Source organism: Myotis yumanensis, unplaced genomic scaffold, assembly GCF_028538775.1.
Source record: "Myotis yumanensis isolate MYYU_CA2020_CCGP unplaced genomic scaffold, mMyoYum1.0.hap1 SCAF_8, whole genome shotgun sequence".
NCBI lineage: Eukaryota > Metazoa > Chordata > Mammalia > Chiroptera > Vespertilionidae > Myotis > Myotis yumanensis.
In genome coordinates, this window is record NW_027223759.1 from 13,082,823 (window position 1) to 13,098,165 (window position 15,343).

At 39.6% G+C, this 15,343-nt stretch overlaps 1 protein-coding gene across 1 annotated transcript in view; it reads right to left on the reverse strand.

Moving 5' to 3' along the window:
- Positions 1 to 6,414: 6,414 nt before the first annotated feature.
- Positions 6,415 to 15,343, reverse strand: part of INO80D (INO80 complex subunit D) — a 39,706-nt gene continuing 30,777 nt past the window's right edge. The window contains exons 10-11 of the mRNA XM_070421944.1: positions 15,076 to 15,233; positions 6,415 to 13,444 (exon numbers count right to left, since the gene is read on the reverse strand). Of these exons, the coding sequence (XP_070278045.1) occupies positions 12,279 to 13,444; positions 15,076 to 15,233 (1,324 nt within the window). The 3' untranslated portion in view covers positions 6,415 to 12,278. The remainder of the gene's footprint in view (positions 13,445 to 15,075; positions 15,234 to 15,343) is intronic.

The following is a 15,343-nucleotide window of genomic DNA, read 5'->3' on the forward strand; positions in this document are numbered from 1 at the left end:
AGATTAGAAGCAGGGACACTAGTCATGAAAAGCTGGGAGACCGGGAGGAGTCAAGGTGACTAAAGATTCCAGTGGCTGAGTGAATGTGTGAACAAATAAACAAGGACAAAAACTCCAAGAACTGGTTTAAAATGAAAGATGAGAAGTGTGGACTTTGATAAACTGAATGTACAGTCATGGTCGAAGATGACAGTAGAGGAAGCAGCAGCAGATGGAGACCCAAGTCTGGGAGTTATCAGAGCTGCATGGAGTTCCCCTCCTGGGAGGTCCATGGTTGAACCATGGCAGTGTAAGGGTCCTCCATGGGAGCTCAAACAGAGTCAGAACAACCGAGAAGGCTGAAGAATTAGTTTGAGACAGGTTCAAATTCAGAGAGAAGAAAGTTGAATTGGAACAAAGAATGGAGAAAAGACATAACCAAAGAATTAAGTGGAGAAAGAGGACGATGCAATGTCTTCGATGCTGACTGACTCAGAGGTTAAAGAGAATGACAGCAAAGGTCACCACTGGCCTTGGGAAGAATAGCTTCAGGAAAATAACAAGGTGAAAGCTGAATTGCAATGGCTTAAAGAGTAATAGTGGAAAGAGCAAGTACAATGTTTAACAATATAAAAACAAGAACAACAACAAAAACCAAACAGCAATTGAAAGGAAAAGAGAGGGGAAATTTTAGTCTTAAAGAGTCATCCCTGGTACAGAAGGTAAGTACTGTGGGGCTCCATATTTGGCCTCGATGGACTGTGGAGGTAGTACATGGTCTGGCCTTTAAACTTGACTTCTACTTTTCTGTTTAGCAGGTGACATGCACATCTTTTAATAAAGAACCCTCACACCCTGGCTGCTGTGGCTGTTGGTTGGAGGATCGTCCCACTCACCCAAGGGTCCTGGGTTCAATTCCCTGTGTGGTGTGTGCAGGAGCAGAAACCAATCAATGTTTCTCTTCTCTCCCTCTCCCTCTAAAACAATAAACAGATAAAGTACAATAAAAATTAAAAGTAAACATGCCTGGATTAAAGACCAAGGAAAACAAATCCAAATGCCCACAAAAATAAAAGTAGTGAATCTTTACAAATGTATTGTGTGATTAGATTACTGATTTTTCTTTGCAAGTTGTGTCCTAGCCTTACCACTACATCCTTCAGCAACAAAAACTGCACAGGAAATGAAAAGTTCAATCTACATATTTTTTTAAAGTAACAATTCAATTCTAAGGAGACACAAGGCGGGCACTTGACAATGCCTTTAAGCAGGGGTGGGGAACCTTTTCTCTGCCAAGGGCTATTTGGATATTTATAACATTATTTGGGGGACATCCAAAATTATCAACTTAAAATTAGCCTGCTATATTTGGTCAAACATTTAATTAATTCACCCCTAATGCCTTGGCAGGGCCAGACCAAATGATTACGTGGGGCGGATGTTTCCCGCCCCTGCCTTAAAGGAAAAGTTTGGTTATACAGCATGAGATTGTTCTTATACTTGTGAAGCTATGAAAATGGAGAGAAGGGGTTTCTGATTAAATGAAATAGAAATTGCTTTGTAAAACCTCCACCGGAGCATTTAACAATTTCAAATGCAACTTCTGGTTGGATTTCAAGGTTGGATACACAGCAAAGTCACCTTAGATAGCGTTTAATTGATCCACAGCTGTTACAAATATTAATCATTGTCAGTCTAACCACAGAGAACCATAAATATATTTCCCTAGAGTTCTTGATAAAATATAAGATATAAGGAAAAATTTACCCTATTTAAATAACAAAGTGGGGAGAAATACCGACCCTGGGTTAGAACCTTCCATCAATATTCAGGCAAAGGAAAGTATACCAAATACAAGGATACTTCACAGCAAGATTTATTAATACATCCAAAAGAAAGAAAGAAAAATCATTTTGTCACACTATATACAGATAATACATACAATGTTTTATACACATATTACATCAGTTTTTACACAAGAAAAATATACATAAAAATGTAAACTTTTGTATACAAAAACCCTTAAACAAATTAAACAAGGACCAGATAACAAAAGGAGACCAATCCATTATTATTTCATCAAATTTTTAAAACAGTAATACAGTACATTCATTGAGAGATATATATGGAAAATGTGAGCCATCTCTTCTTGTTTAAAGGGAAACTACAAACCAAAAGCCCATCCCCTCCCAAAGCGTGGTCTCCCCCAGTAACATCGCACCCAATGCCTTTCCTTCAGAACTGGGGGGCTCGCACCAAACCTGCCAATCTCCTCATCTCGCTCTGCAGTCTGTGCAGAACCCCGTGGCTCCTAGCTTTTGTGCATATAACTAAGCTTCCAGCCACTATTATCACAAATGCAGAGAAGATTCTCAGTTTGTAAGTTCCCTTTAAGCAACTTTCCTTTTTGTAAATATTTTTAATGTATGGACTATTAAACATACTTGTGTGCCAAGGTGACTGAGAACACTGAAAAACATAGGCTTCGAGGATCGCTAGTCCTTGCTACCGTGCAGTTACATTAAGAGATTTTAAAACTGTGCAACTTGTCATTTATTGGTTTCAAACAAGCCACCTCACCTTTGATTTCCCACTGCAACTTGGTTTCAACTTACACTTTCAGTACTCTAGTTAGTACCATGCAATTGCCAAGAGGCTTTTTGTTAAAGGCTGCTTCTGATATCAAGTTCCAGCTAAGCTGCTCTGAAGTCACTCGCCCCAACCTCTCTATTTTAGTTCTCAGGGGTACTCTTACTCCACTGTTTTTCGTAACATCTTACATTTAGATTGTCCACCTACATTCCTCTCTGTAACACCTTAAAACCTAATCAGCTGCCAACTCATCACAAAATAAAATATTTAACAGTTCTTCTTAATATCATTTCATTAGGTGTGTCAAATTGATATGCTAATGAAAAATACTTGAAGCTGTGGGGAATAAGAATTAAATCTATGTCAAGTGCATGCAGACTTGGAGTTCTTTTTTTTGTGGGGGGGGGGGGGGGGGTTAAAGGGAAGGCCTTTAACTAAATAAATGCAAAACATGCTTAAGACAGCTTCATGAGAGTGCCGCCTTCCCTCAGAGTTGACTTTTGAACAAGGCAGAATAACAATTAGGTGATATAGTTCCCTGCAGCAAGAGTAGTTAACTTCCCCCAGGCAAAATGATCTGGACGATCATTATTTATTAATGAAAGGAAGAGGCAAATTGGTGAATTAAGTTGATCCAGGAGATGGTGGATGACATACACTAATGGAAATATTAGGACTGCTTTATAACTGAAATAAACAGGCTGGTTTGTGGTACATCAGAGAGCGGAAAAACACACACGGTCCCTCAAGTGAATTTCCAGCTCTCCTCCTGTGAGACAGATGGCATTTTTAAAATGACAGCCTCCCTTTCGATTAAAAAATAAAATAAAAAAAGGAAAAGGAAGATAAATAAATAATGTGTGGATATCTTTAGATGAGAATTTTAAATGTTCTTTAAATAATTTTTGATAATGTATTTTAAATCATTACATACAACTGCCATTGCAGTGACAATATTCCAGTAGGGGCAGCATTTTGCTAAATGTAAAAGATTGCCATTTAAAACTCATACATATACATGTGTATATACAGTATATCAACACTATTTATATACATATATATCTAGAGAGCAACATTTCATTGCCTTGGGATATCTATATATCCACTCCCACAATATACACTAAAGACATACTGTGTGAGTATATAGGAAAGTATATGTACACATGCTCCAACATGTATAAATATACTTTTGTCTGTGTGTGCATAAGAGCTTGAAAGGCACAATATATAGGGATGCAAGTTTTCTAGAGAGCTGCAGCAAAATTAAAACAATGCCACCGATGTGAGAAAAGTCAAAAGGAAATATAGCAGAATGCATTCCACAAGAATTCATCAAAGCAGTTTCATCATGAGTAAAACGAGTTGGTTATAGAATTCAAGAGGCTAACATGTGAGTCTGTGCGCTTTTCATTAAAATTAAAATGGTAAATTTTTTATCAAAGTCAAATTAAATTTTAAATGACAATAAAGGAGAAAATGAACCTAGCACTAATATCAATCATAAAATCAAATTCTTTTTTCAATTTAAGTAAAATGTTCCAAAATTATCTAGGTAAAATTTTTCAGTTTTGTTTGAATGCTGATTTTTGTCTGTGTGTTTCTGAAACAAAGATGAACACCTGATTCTCAAATTACTATAGAAAATATTACCAAAACTTGTACCTTCTGGGAAATTTCAGAGATAAAAATCTTTAAAAGAAACAACCAAGACGTTAATGTAATACACTTAAGACAATGCTTCTGAAAGGACACTAAAGGAGGAAAAGCACAATGAAGTGTTGTAAATGTTGAAAGATGGACTTAGAAGGTAGAGATGAAGAACAGTGGAACTGGTAAGAATGGTTCTAACAGAAGTTCAGTTATAATCACCATAAACGAGACTATAATCCAAAGGACTTCCCCCGTCTTAGTCTGCTCTGATGATGGACTCGACTGTCACCTCCTCCCGCTTACAGCAGAATCCAGAATTTTCCATAGATGTATAATCTTGCTTAACAAAGGCTGTTTCTCTATTATACACACACATTTTTAGGGAAACATATGTATATAGCTTTATCTATACACACACATATACATACGTGTATATATAGATTTATACAAATGTATAAATAAACATAATACTTCTCAATCTTTCCATTGACAAGGCAAGTTCACATTCAGCAAAGTGCCGCCACATTCCATATACACATCTCTATACAGATATACACAAAGGGTCGATTTTCACCCTTCAATTAGGGGGACTTTAGGGAATCCCATTAATCAGTAACTGAAGGGAGAAATGGCACCAATACAAACTCCCTTCTTTCAGTTGCATGCATATGTACAAGAAATATGCAGGTTTCTTTAAATCCATAAAGCAAGAGTGAATGGAACTGGGAGATGCTGCAAAAATACCACTGTAAAAAGAACATATAAAGCTTTCGGTCTTGACTATATATAAGATGAACGAGGCTTCAAAGAGAACTACAAATTCAGGTGTACTTTCAGAAGCTGTTTTGACATATTTCAAAGTACATGACTTTTTAATATTAAAAATAAATGTGGCTGGAGCATTTAATAAAAACTCTAGTTTTGACTACTTTAGACCACCAGATAATCCAGTAATGAATGTATAACAGCAAAATGGCAAACCTCAAAATATAGGAATGTTTAATTCCATATGGATCAAGTCAAGGGTAGCATATTTTCCCTATAGCCAAAATACAGGTGGAGGCAGGCTAACTTCATAAATAATAGCACAAGTAAGTAATTTTTTTCTTCATTTTTGAAAAGAACTGAAATCATCTGTTTTGAAATATACACGGTGAAATGATCCCACCAATTCATTAAACAAAGCAGCCCCTTGAAAAATTGGCATTTTTTTAATCAAAGGCCTATAATTTTCTTAATTTCACCAAGAAAAGATGACCAACAATATTTTCTAACTCAGAATATAAAGAAATCGTAAAAAAAGGAAGAAGAAGAAAGCTCAATTGATCTCTGGTCCCAGCACCCCAACAGATAAACACAGCCCTGTCGTCTCTCTCCTATCTTTATGCTCAGAAGCCAGAGGCTGGTCTTAGAACCTGCTGTTTCTCATGTCACTTTAAAAACATAGCATAATATAAGTTAAAACATTAGAATAAAATGCACATGATATCAGAGTTAGCCTTTTAACATAACATGATGAATAATTTGGTGTATTTATACAACAGAGACACTGAGAAAGCAATTCCAATACCCTCAACTAAATGAATCATATTTCTATAATACATTATTACCTTTCTCTATTTTTACTGACGCTCACACTCATCTCTCTCACACGTGCCCCCAATGGATATTTTTGCATGTGTGTAAAAACAGACATATACATGCACATAAGTAATTTAATTCTATTTTAAAGTCACAGTGGGAATTCCTTAGTGAGGAGGGATAAAAAGGTTCCTGAATAAGACACTGAGAACATCTAGATTTACTTTCTCTATTTTACTTCCCAACTTACAAAATCAACTGTAAATTAAAGAATAAATCCATAGGAAATAAAGGAGGTCTTAAAAACTTCGTTTACAAATTCCAGCTACAGTAGTTGGGAATTTTACTTGATCTATGTATTTCTATTTACCCTGTAACTAAGCTTCTAGCCATCTTAAGTGTAAACCACAGATCACTGACTGAAGAAACATGATTCTCAACAGTTCTATGAGCGTAATTAATGGTCTAAAGGTGTTCTACATTTTGAGGCCCCAGGATATCCTTTTATTTTATATATCTGCAAGGTAGCAAAGGACAGCTATACACCTTGACACAGCGGAGATCCAGTGTAAAAAGGTGCTTCACTAGTTTGTTTTGTAAAAAAAAAAAAAAAAAAAAAAAAAAAAAAAAAGCTCTTATATAATTTTTTAGCTATTAAACACATAGGCAACATAACTCATTACACTCAATACAGCTTTAGTATAAAACTTATAATTTATGAGGTGATGTTAATAGCATAAATTAATATACCTTTTCTCTTAAAATCTACAATAAGTATTCTGAAAGCTCATCGGGGAAGGAGATTTTTAAATAAAAGTTTTAAAGCTGTGCATGATGGGAAAAGATTCTGTATGCTGAAGCTGAGATGAGAGGCTGAAGGAGAAAGGAAAAGTCCTATGCAAGACACTGTGGGCTATGAAACCAAATGTTTTCTCTTTCTTGCACTCTCTTCAATGATGAGTCACCTTTAGTTTTTTGAAAACTATTTTCTTATTTTAAAATCTGCCCTAATTTCCACAAGGAATCCCTGAGACATACTCAACACTGTACAGTGAAAAAGAACTATCACTGTTGAGAGGAACTGATTCAACCCTTGCAAGCAGATGAAGACAACGCCTATCACTTCCACACTCATCTGCTGGAGCCTGTGGGACTTTAAGGAGGTGAAGTCATTTCAGGGCCAATCAGTCTATCCCCAACTAAAAGCAATGGTGTGGCATTTCGCTGCACTGGAGCCTTCTGCACTGCATGTTGAAAAATTTTCCAAGGGGAACTTTGGGTGCATACAGAGCTTATGTCAGTGGTCCCCAGCTTAAAGAAATAAACAAACAAAAACAAAACAAGTGAAAGATGAGGGTCCTGTTACTCTTAGGCCAGGATCAGGGTCAGTACAGACTGTGTGTGTGCACGTGCGTGTGTGAGTGTGTGTGTGTGTGTGTGTACACTGCAGGACTGGGGTGGGCTGAGCAAGCAGGCAGAAAGGGAAAGGAAGAAGGCTGTGCTGTGCTGCCCTACAGAGCTCACAAAGGGTTAGACAGGTTTTCTCTTACAAAACTAAACTTCAGGTCACCAAAAACTCTGCCACTGAAAGGAGCCAAACATTCCCAGGATCCAGGGATGTAGGTAAAGAAAGTCATGCCAAAGTGGCTCTCCCGCTCTGACTCCACATTCCCTTTGATTAGCTCTGTGCCCCAGTGCAGAGAGGAAAGCTAACAAACAGTAAGAGCTGGAGTGAAAGGAGAATTTTTGCCATTTGGAAATAAGGCTCTAAATTTGACCACAATCTTAGCATTAATGATACTGGTTATTAGGAGAGATGTAGTCATTCATTTATATTTTATGTTTTCTTTCCCAACTCGCTGGTCAGGGGAAAATGAATATGTTCTTTACTGGTATTTTATTATGAATCTTTTGAATGATAGTGTTTAAAATGTCAATCTCCTAAACATGGATTCAGGATCCCTCCCGAATATACGGGGAAACTTGTAAAGTTCAAGATATTAGGAAGTCATTAAATTGTTTTACCTTTCTGTAGAATGCCAGTGAAGATTCAATTATTTTCAATGTATTGAGAGAGTGAAAAAAAATCTATGTTCTATCATATATATATTCCCACCCCCCACCCCAAGAAACATATATTTTTGTCAGGAAAAAATCCTTGGCACGACGTAGGCATTGGTGATGAAAGAGATACAAATGAAGACTGTTTGGGAGGACTTACATTTTCTTTCTGAAATTCTCAACAGGGAGTTCTGTTGACCATTGAGAAGACCTTTAAACATTAAATTACTCTATATATGTCAGGTTAAAAATAGAATTTAATTGAATGTTAAAAGAAGTTTAAAAAGAAAGACGATGAAGAAAATGCAAACTAGACACCTAAAAGTTTTTGAATGAATTTCAAACCTATTAAATAGTTTAGTGTTATTAATAGCATCATCTTTTTACAATACTAATCCACAACCTTTTGAACTAGCCTGGAGTAAGGGTGATGCCTCACACAGACGCTGCTGATGAAGCTATCAACCATCACCACCCACAATGCACCGCACAGGAGGGACTGCAGGCAAGTGGGCGAACTGACCGCATGGGACCCCCTGCGCATGCTCAAGCTCTAGTGCCAATTTGTGAAAACTGAAAGGAACAGGTCAACAGAAATATAAATTCTTTCACATAAGTAGAGAATTGTACCGATAGGGTATCTGTGTGCATCACAGATAACCTTTCTTTCCAAATCAGAGAACTATCTTTGCTTCTCTGGGCTGTGATCACGGATTGAGAACGCTAAGAAAATACTTTAGTGTTAGTCACAGAAAAAATGGGATTTCTAACTTGCAGTTGAGAGACTGGGCTTATTTAAGAAATGATTCTTGAATAATTATGTGGCAAAGATAAAGTATTAGCTTTCTTTAGCCTGAAGCCACTCAAGATGTAACTACAATTTGAAGGACAGAATTCCAACTTTACTTCCATACTTACTATTTGCTTCTCATTAAATTACAGTTTTCTCGTGGAGGGACACTGGACTCACCACACTGCCCACCAGCATGACATTGCTCAGGAAGTCATTTGCAAAGAGTCATCTCTCACATGGCAGGCTACCAGAGAAAATAATCCTCCACAGTATAAGCTATGTGACGAGAATTAGAAAACTTTTTCATTGCATAGTCCGTCACTTGGTGGGTCAAGTGTAATTGCTATTAACTATTATGAATTGTTTACTATATATATAACCTACCCAGCTGTGCAAATTGCTAAGTATTTTTAATAGAGAGAAAAATCAATGTCTTAAGCACTTTAATTAAAATAATATTAACAATTATGTAGAGAGAGTAAAGGAGAGAAAACACATCTTTTCTTCGGACACTAGATCACAGCCAATGAGTATCATACATTAGAATGGAATCCTGGTTTTCAGAACACAGAATGTATCCATTAACTGCAGCAACTTTGTAAATAAAATCACATTAACACAATTTAACTGGCCTTTATAAATGGTCCCGAAGAACTGCAGAAACAGAGTGAACTGAACCTTCTTTGCCATTCCTTCTTGAGTTTAACACCAGAATAAAAGCTAGCTTCCACCTAATTAGGACCTTAAATAAAATTTGTTTTTGATTCCAGTATTGCCTTATTATAGATAGCATAAGTGCTACTTCAAAAGACACTAATTTTCATATTTCTGGAGTAAAAGACACTTCATTCCTTTCTTTACATATTAATAGCAAGCCTACTACTAATAGACTAGAATTGCTCCATTGGCTACCAGAAAAACATAACGGATATCTCTGGGTTCACAGATGTTCTTCTCTCTTCCAAAAGGGGACTCAAGAAACAGCAAGAGCAAAGCCAACCACAAGCTCGGGTATTTGTTTTGAAGTAGATGAAATGAGAGGAAACATTCGTTTGTTTTTTACTAATTCCTCACGCCTACACTGGGTACTTTCTACGTGCCCTTTCTTCAGCTATCACCATGGGCATCTAAACAAAAATGAATTTTCTCCAAGTTTTTGGTGTGAAGCTGTAACTGGCAACATTCCTGATCATTTCCTGCCTCCTTCTAGGAAGCAGAAAAGGGCTTTTAAATGCACATAAAACAGAAATTGCAAACAATAAAATGTGCAACTTACTGCAAACTCAGTTTTGATAACTGAAGAATTTTAAGCAGCTACCACGAGGGACAAATAGCCAGAAAAGTTCCAATGGACTCCCCGTGACTTTCCCTTTGCTGTCAGAGAAGGGCTGATAAGAACGCAATGCTGCTCCCTGCAACCTCTCATTAGCACACAATGCAGACTAAGCCCAATCGCTGGGAAGGGACAGTTATTGTAATGGGGTGTGAAGAGTTCAGCAAACTAAATGACACTTTTGAGCAGAGGTAACTACTCATAATCATTTCATTACAGTACATGAACATAAAAATGTTTACTCACATAGGTCCACAGGTGAGACATAGTCAAATGATCTGTTCTCACCATTCAGAATAGAAATTTATGGTGATACCGAATATAACTTTGCTTTGTGACATAATTTATAATTTAGAAATTTCTCAATCTGCAAAAAAGGCAAAGCTATTAAAAATAAATCTTCTAATCAATTATCATGATTTTAAAAAGAAACTAAATATATTACAAATGTATTTTTGGCCCATAAAAAGAAACTTCAATAAATATAAAATAGGGCATATAATGATTTCTTACAGTCATGTGACTTCCCCTCCGTAATCTCAGTCACATGGCACCTGCATAATGCCTGCTGATCACCATCATTTCTTTAAAAGGCAGAGAAAGAAAAGCTTTCAAAAGAAGGGACTGGTTACAAGTAGCATGGCATAAAGAGAATACATATTGGAAGTAGGAAAATACATCCCAATCTTTACCTATTGAAAAGAAATTAAGATCAAATATTCCCTGACAAATGAAGCATTATATCACATCATTAATAGATATGCTCTCTCTACTCATCTTTTAAAATATATATATGTTAAATTAGACTAGACTCAGGTATAAATAGCCAATGGTACCTCAGGGGACAGTAAAACGTCTCGGCAAAAGCAGAGGACAGATGCCTTTAAAACCTAGTTCCACCCTTGGGGGGAGGGGCGAGGGCAGGGGAGAAGGCAGGTAAAAAGAAAACTCACATAGTCGTTTCATAGTCACCAATTTACTAACCTACCCAATATGATTTTTAAGTGTAAAATCCTGGTACTTGCAGACAACTTCCCAAAACTTAAACCTAAGCACTTAAATTATTTTAAAAGTACCAAAGAGTGGGTAAAATTTATGTCTCATTTCCATAATCTGCTTTGAAACTTTAAAATGTGTATCCTTCAGATATTACATATCACTTCACCACTGGTACACTGATTCTACAAGTGTCTTCAACATTTTACAAACCTTACCAAAGAATCACTACTGTAAACATGAAAAATTCAAAAGCAAAAGACGGACCAAGAAGTTTACAGATGCCATCTTCCCACATCTACCTGACCTACCCCGCTTTCCACATCGAAATATCTCCTTTAATTACATCTTGCGAATGCGTCGGGGCAGAGGGACCTAGGAACAAATGCATGTCCAGCACGGCGACATGACCAGCAGACAGTCTCTCAGCAACCCTGCAGCATCAGGCGAGCGTCTCACCACTTCCCACAGCACCGATGGGAATTCAGCTTTGGGTTTCGGGCTAACTTAGCAGAAAGGGTTGTGCCATTCACGTGACCAGACCACCACCCTCTCTATTGAGGGAACTTCGTTAACTCAGTGGGAGAGAATGACCAACATGAGTAGGGGTGTGAGGTGTGGGGAAGAAGTCAGAGTCTTATATGCTCATTAGGAACAAAAGAGAATAACAATAGGACAGCTGCTCCGGCCCTGCACAGAAACACACGTGTGGGCGCACACATACACACAGGCAGTCCAAAGACTACACTTTTTCTTTTTAATTAAACGTGATCACGATTAGGAATGGAATCCTGGCCTCACTGGTTTTTAGCAGTTGCTGCTAAGTCAGAGTCTTGATCGGCCTCCACACACCATTTGCTATGTCTTACACACAGGGACTCGATGAATGGGACCATTCTATCTAGAACCACCTATGTAAGACCTGGTAATAAAATGGAAAGCATTGATCTGAATACTAGGAAATAGTAAAGGGCACTGGTAATCTGAGGTATCTTCCACTTCTAGGACTTGCTGCTGAGTCAATTCTATCCAGTCACTGTGCTGAGCCACTAAGGGAACCACGGGGGGAGTGAACCTGCCAGGAGGGAATGAGCACCAGTGCGAAGGAGCACGCGTGAACACTGCAGCACGGTCCACCGCAGGGGAACTTGTCTAACCGGAAAAGGGAGTTCCCCCCAGCCCCCATCTGTTATTTTTAAAATCTTCTTTAGGAAAAGGGGAAGGGGTGATAAAAGAGGAAACAAAGATAGAAAACACCAGGCTCCCCACCTGCCTGCAGACACACAGACACGCTCAGTTAGGGGAGGTAAAAGGAGAAGATGCATTATTGGTACTTGTAGCTGTGGCACCTGTTACTGTGAAGCCTGTAGGAGGCGCTATAGAGCTGTGGCTGGGCTGCAGGTCCTTGGGAATGCCACTGTGAGAACTCAGCTGGTGGCCGAAGGCTGCGCTGAACTGAGGGAGCTGCTGCTTGGGAGAGGTGGAGGCCATTAGCTCAGCGGAGGGCCCCATGCCACTGAAGCTGGTCTGCGGCAACCCCGGAAGCACGCTGGAGCTGCTGGGGGTCGCGGTGGCGAAGGCAGGCTGTGTGGTCTCTGAGTTCGAAGTGGTGGGTGGCGTGGACAGGGAAGTGGAAAGAAGATGTCCATCTGCGTCGAGAAGGTTGCTAAATGGAGAGTGATCCCCAAGGTTGACAGGGAGATTGCCCCAGTGAGTTCTGGGGTTCACGACTCCTCCAAGTGGCACCTCAAGTTGGGTTGGGAGCAAGTGCTGTGCCATGATGGGCATCTCTGCTGAAAAGGTAGCTGCCATATTATCACCAGAGAAAGATGTTGTGTGGGGAGAGGTGATATGGTCACTGTAGGGAGACGGCACGTGCTCACTGTCATAATGGCTTCCGTGGGGCGAGGAGTGTGAATGATCACTGCTGTATTGCTGTCGTGAGGTGATTAGGTCATCTGCCTTGCTCAGCAGCTGGGCAGGGTGTGGCCTCTGGGAGGCATGGCTGCCATCGTGAAGTCCATGAAACTGTCCTGGGAAGGCTCTCTCCCCAAGTGCACTCTGGCTGATCAGAGTGGCAGAAGTAAGGCCAACGCTGGCTGGGGCAGAGAACTGCCCCTGGATCTGCCCTGCCAGGGGTGTAGGTGGGTTAGACAAGGTAGCAGAGCGGAGCAGGTTCTCATCCAGCTCCAGACTAGGAAAATTATCATGGACTATGCGCCCATTCAACAGCTCCCCCAGGTCCGTGTTCACTTCTCGGCTCAAGGACTGAATTCCTGGCGTTCCAGTACCTGCGGCGAACACCCCTATTCCTCTATCCGACAACTCCTGGCCGGGCACACCGTCTGACTGGGTGAGCACCCCAATGGTACTCAGGCACTCGAGAGAAGTTACAGCCTGCAAGGCCCGTTCAAGCTCCTCGGCCTCTTCGGTCGTTGGGAGGAGGTCTCCATTCTTTCCTAAGCAAACAAAAGTCATGGTGCATCAGCAGAGCTTTCACAGGTCCCACACTCCAAACACCATCCATCTGAATTACCCCTGACAGTGGCTATCCAAGAGAGGCCCTGCTGAGAAATCTGCAAGGACTAGGCTAGAAGGAAAAATGAAATGTCAAGCTCCCCTGGGGCTGGTAGCGCGCCTTCAGTTTATTTATAAATAAACCCTCTTATCAGAGTGTTAGGAAGGAGCTCTACTGTGGACTCTTCCTGCTGGAGGGGCAGCTGTGGAAGACCAGGACATAGAAATTCCCTGTGAGGTTTAGCACAGCACTGGGCACTCGACTCATTTCACAAGCTAACTTTTATAAGGCTTCTGCACTGCTTTCTACTACTTCCCTCTCATTCTTCATTCTTTTTCCATTTGTAAGTAATGTTTGTAATATGGAAGCTGATGGGCCTACCCTGATTTTATTATCAATATTTATAAAAAAATCTATGGTTAGAAGCTTGATTAATTCACCACAAAAATATCCAGCTTTTAACAGTGAAAGAAACAGTCGAAGAGTGTAAAAGATTCCCCATGAAAACACCAAATAATTGGTGGGATTAAGCCAGTGGTTCTCAGCCTTCTGGCCCTTTAAATACAGTTCCTCATGTTGTGACCCAACCATAAAATTATTTTTGCTGCTACTTCATAACTGTAATGTTGCTACTGTTATGAATCGTAATGTAAATATCTGATATGCAGGATGGTTTTAGGCGACCCCTGTGAAAGGGTCGTTTGACCGTCAGGTTGAGAACCACTGGATTAAGCAAACTGCTTTGGAAAAGTATATTTCAACTAAAGTACAGGGTAGAGTATTAAAATCAGAACAAGTTCTAAATGCCTTCAATAAACTCAAGTTTGAAATGTCTTTGCTCAAAAGGAAACTCAAGCCTGGTCAGTGTGGCTCAGTGGTTGAGTGTCGACCTATGAACCAGGTCACAGTTCAATTCCTGGTCAGGGCACATGCCTGGGTTGCAGGGTCAATCCAATCAATTGCAAGTGGCATCCGATCAATGATTCTCTCTCATCATTGATGTTTCTATCTCTCTCTCCCCCTCCCTTCCACTCTCTGAAATCGATAAAAACATATTTAAAATAAATTAACTCAAGTATAATTACTCATTTTAAAGGAGTGAAGTTTTAACATGGCTATTGAACTATCCACCTACTAAGTCTATATGGGGTTGAACAAATTGCATAATCCTTACTTTCTGAAAAGGAGAAACTAGCTTATGCAGCTTCATATTCTCTATCTACAGTGGAAGACATTCTATGTGAGAATGAATATTTCAAACACATCTCAAAAAACTATTTCCCTTTTTATAAACTCATTTTAAAACTCACTTTTAAAAATATTTTTTTTATTGATTTTAGAGAAGAAGGGAAAGGGGGAGAGAGATAGAAACATCAATGATGAGAGAGAATCATTGATCGGCTGCCTCCTGCACACCCCCTACTGGGGATGGAGCCTGCAACCCAGGCATGTGCCCTTGACCGGAATCGAACCTGGGACCCTTCAGTGCACAGGCTGACTGACGCTCTATCCCCTGAGCCAAACCAGTTAGGGCTAAAACTCACTTTTCTTGACTAACAATATTGACAATACCTTCAAAAAAATCAAAATCCTGTAAGTCATCAGGCAGCCGTGGCAGGACGTCCGAGAAGTCCTCCTGGTTCAATTCCAAGTCGTGTGGAATGTCAGTGATCTCATTGGCAATGTCATCCGGCAACTCATCAGCACTCAGCTCTGGCGTGGACGGGCTCCTGGGGAAGAGGACATGGTTGCCCCACCAGACCCCTTGACCTTCACACCATGCCCCCCAGACAGGGTCCTCAAGCAAGAAATCGGGAAAACCTAACTCAGAATGCCTCCT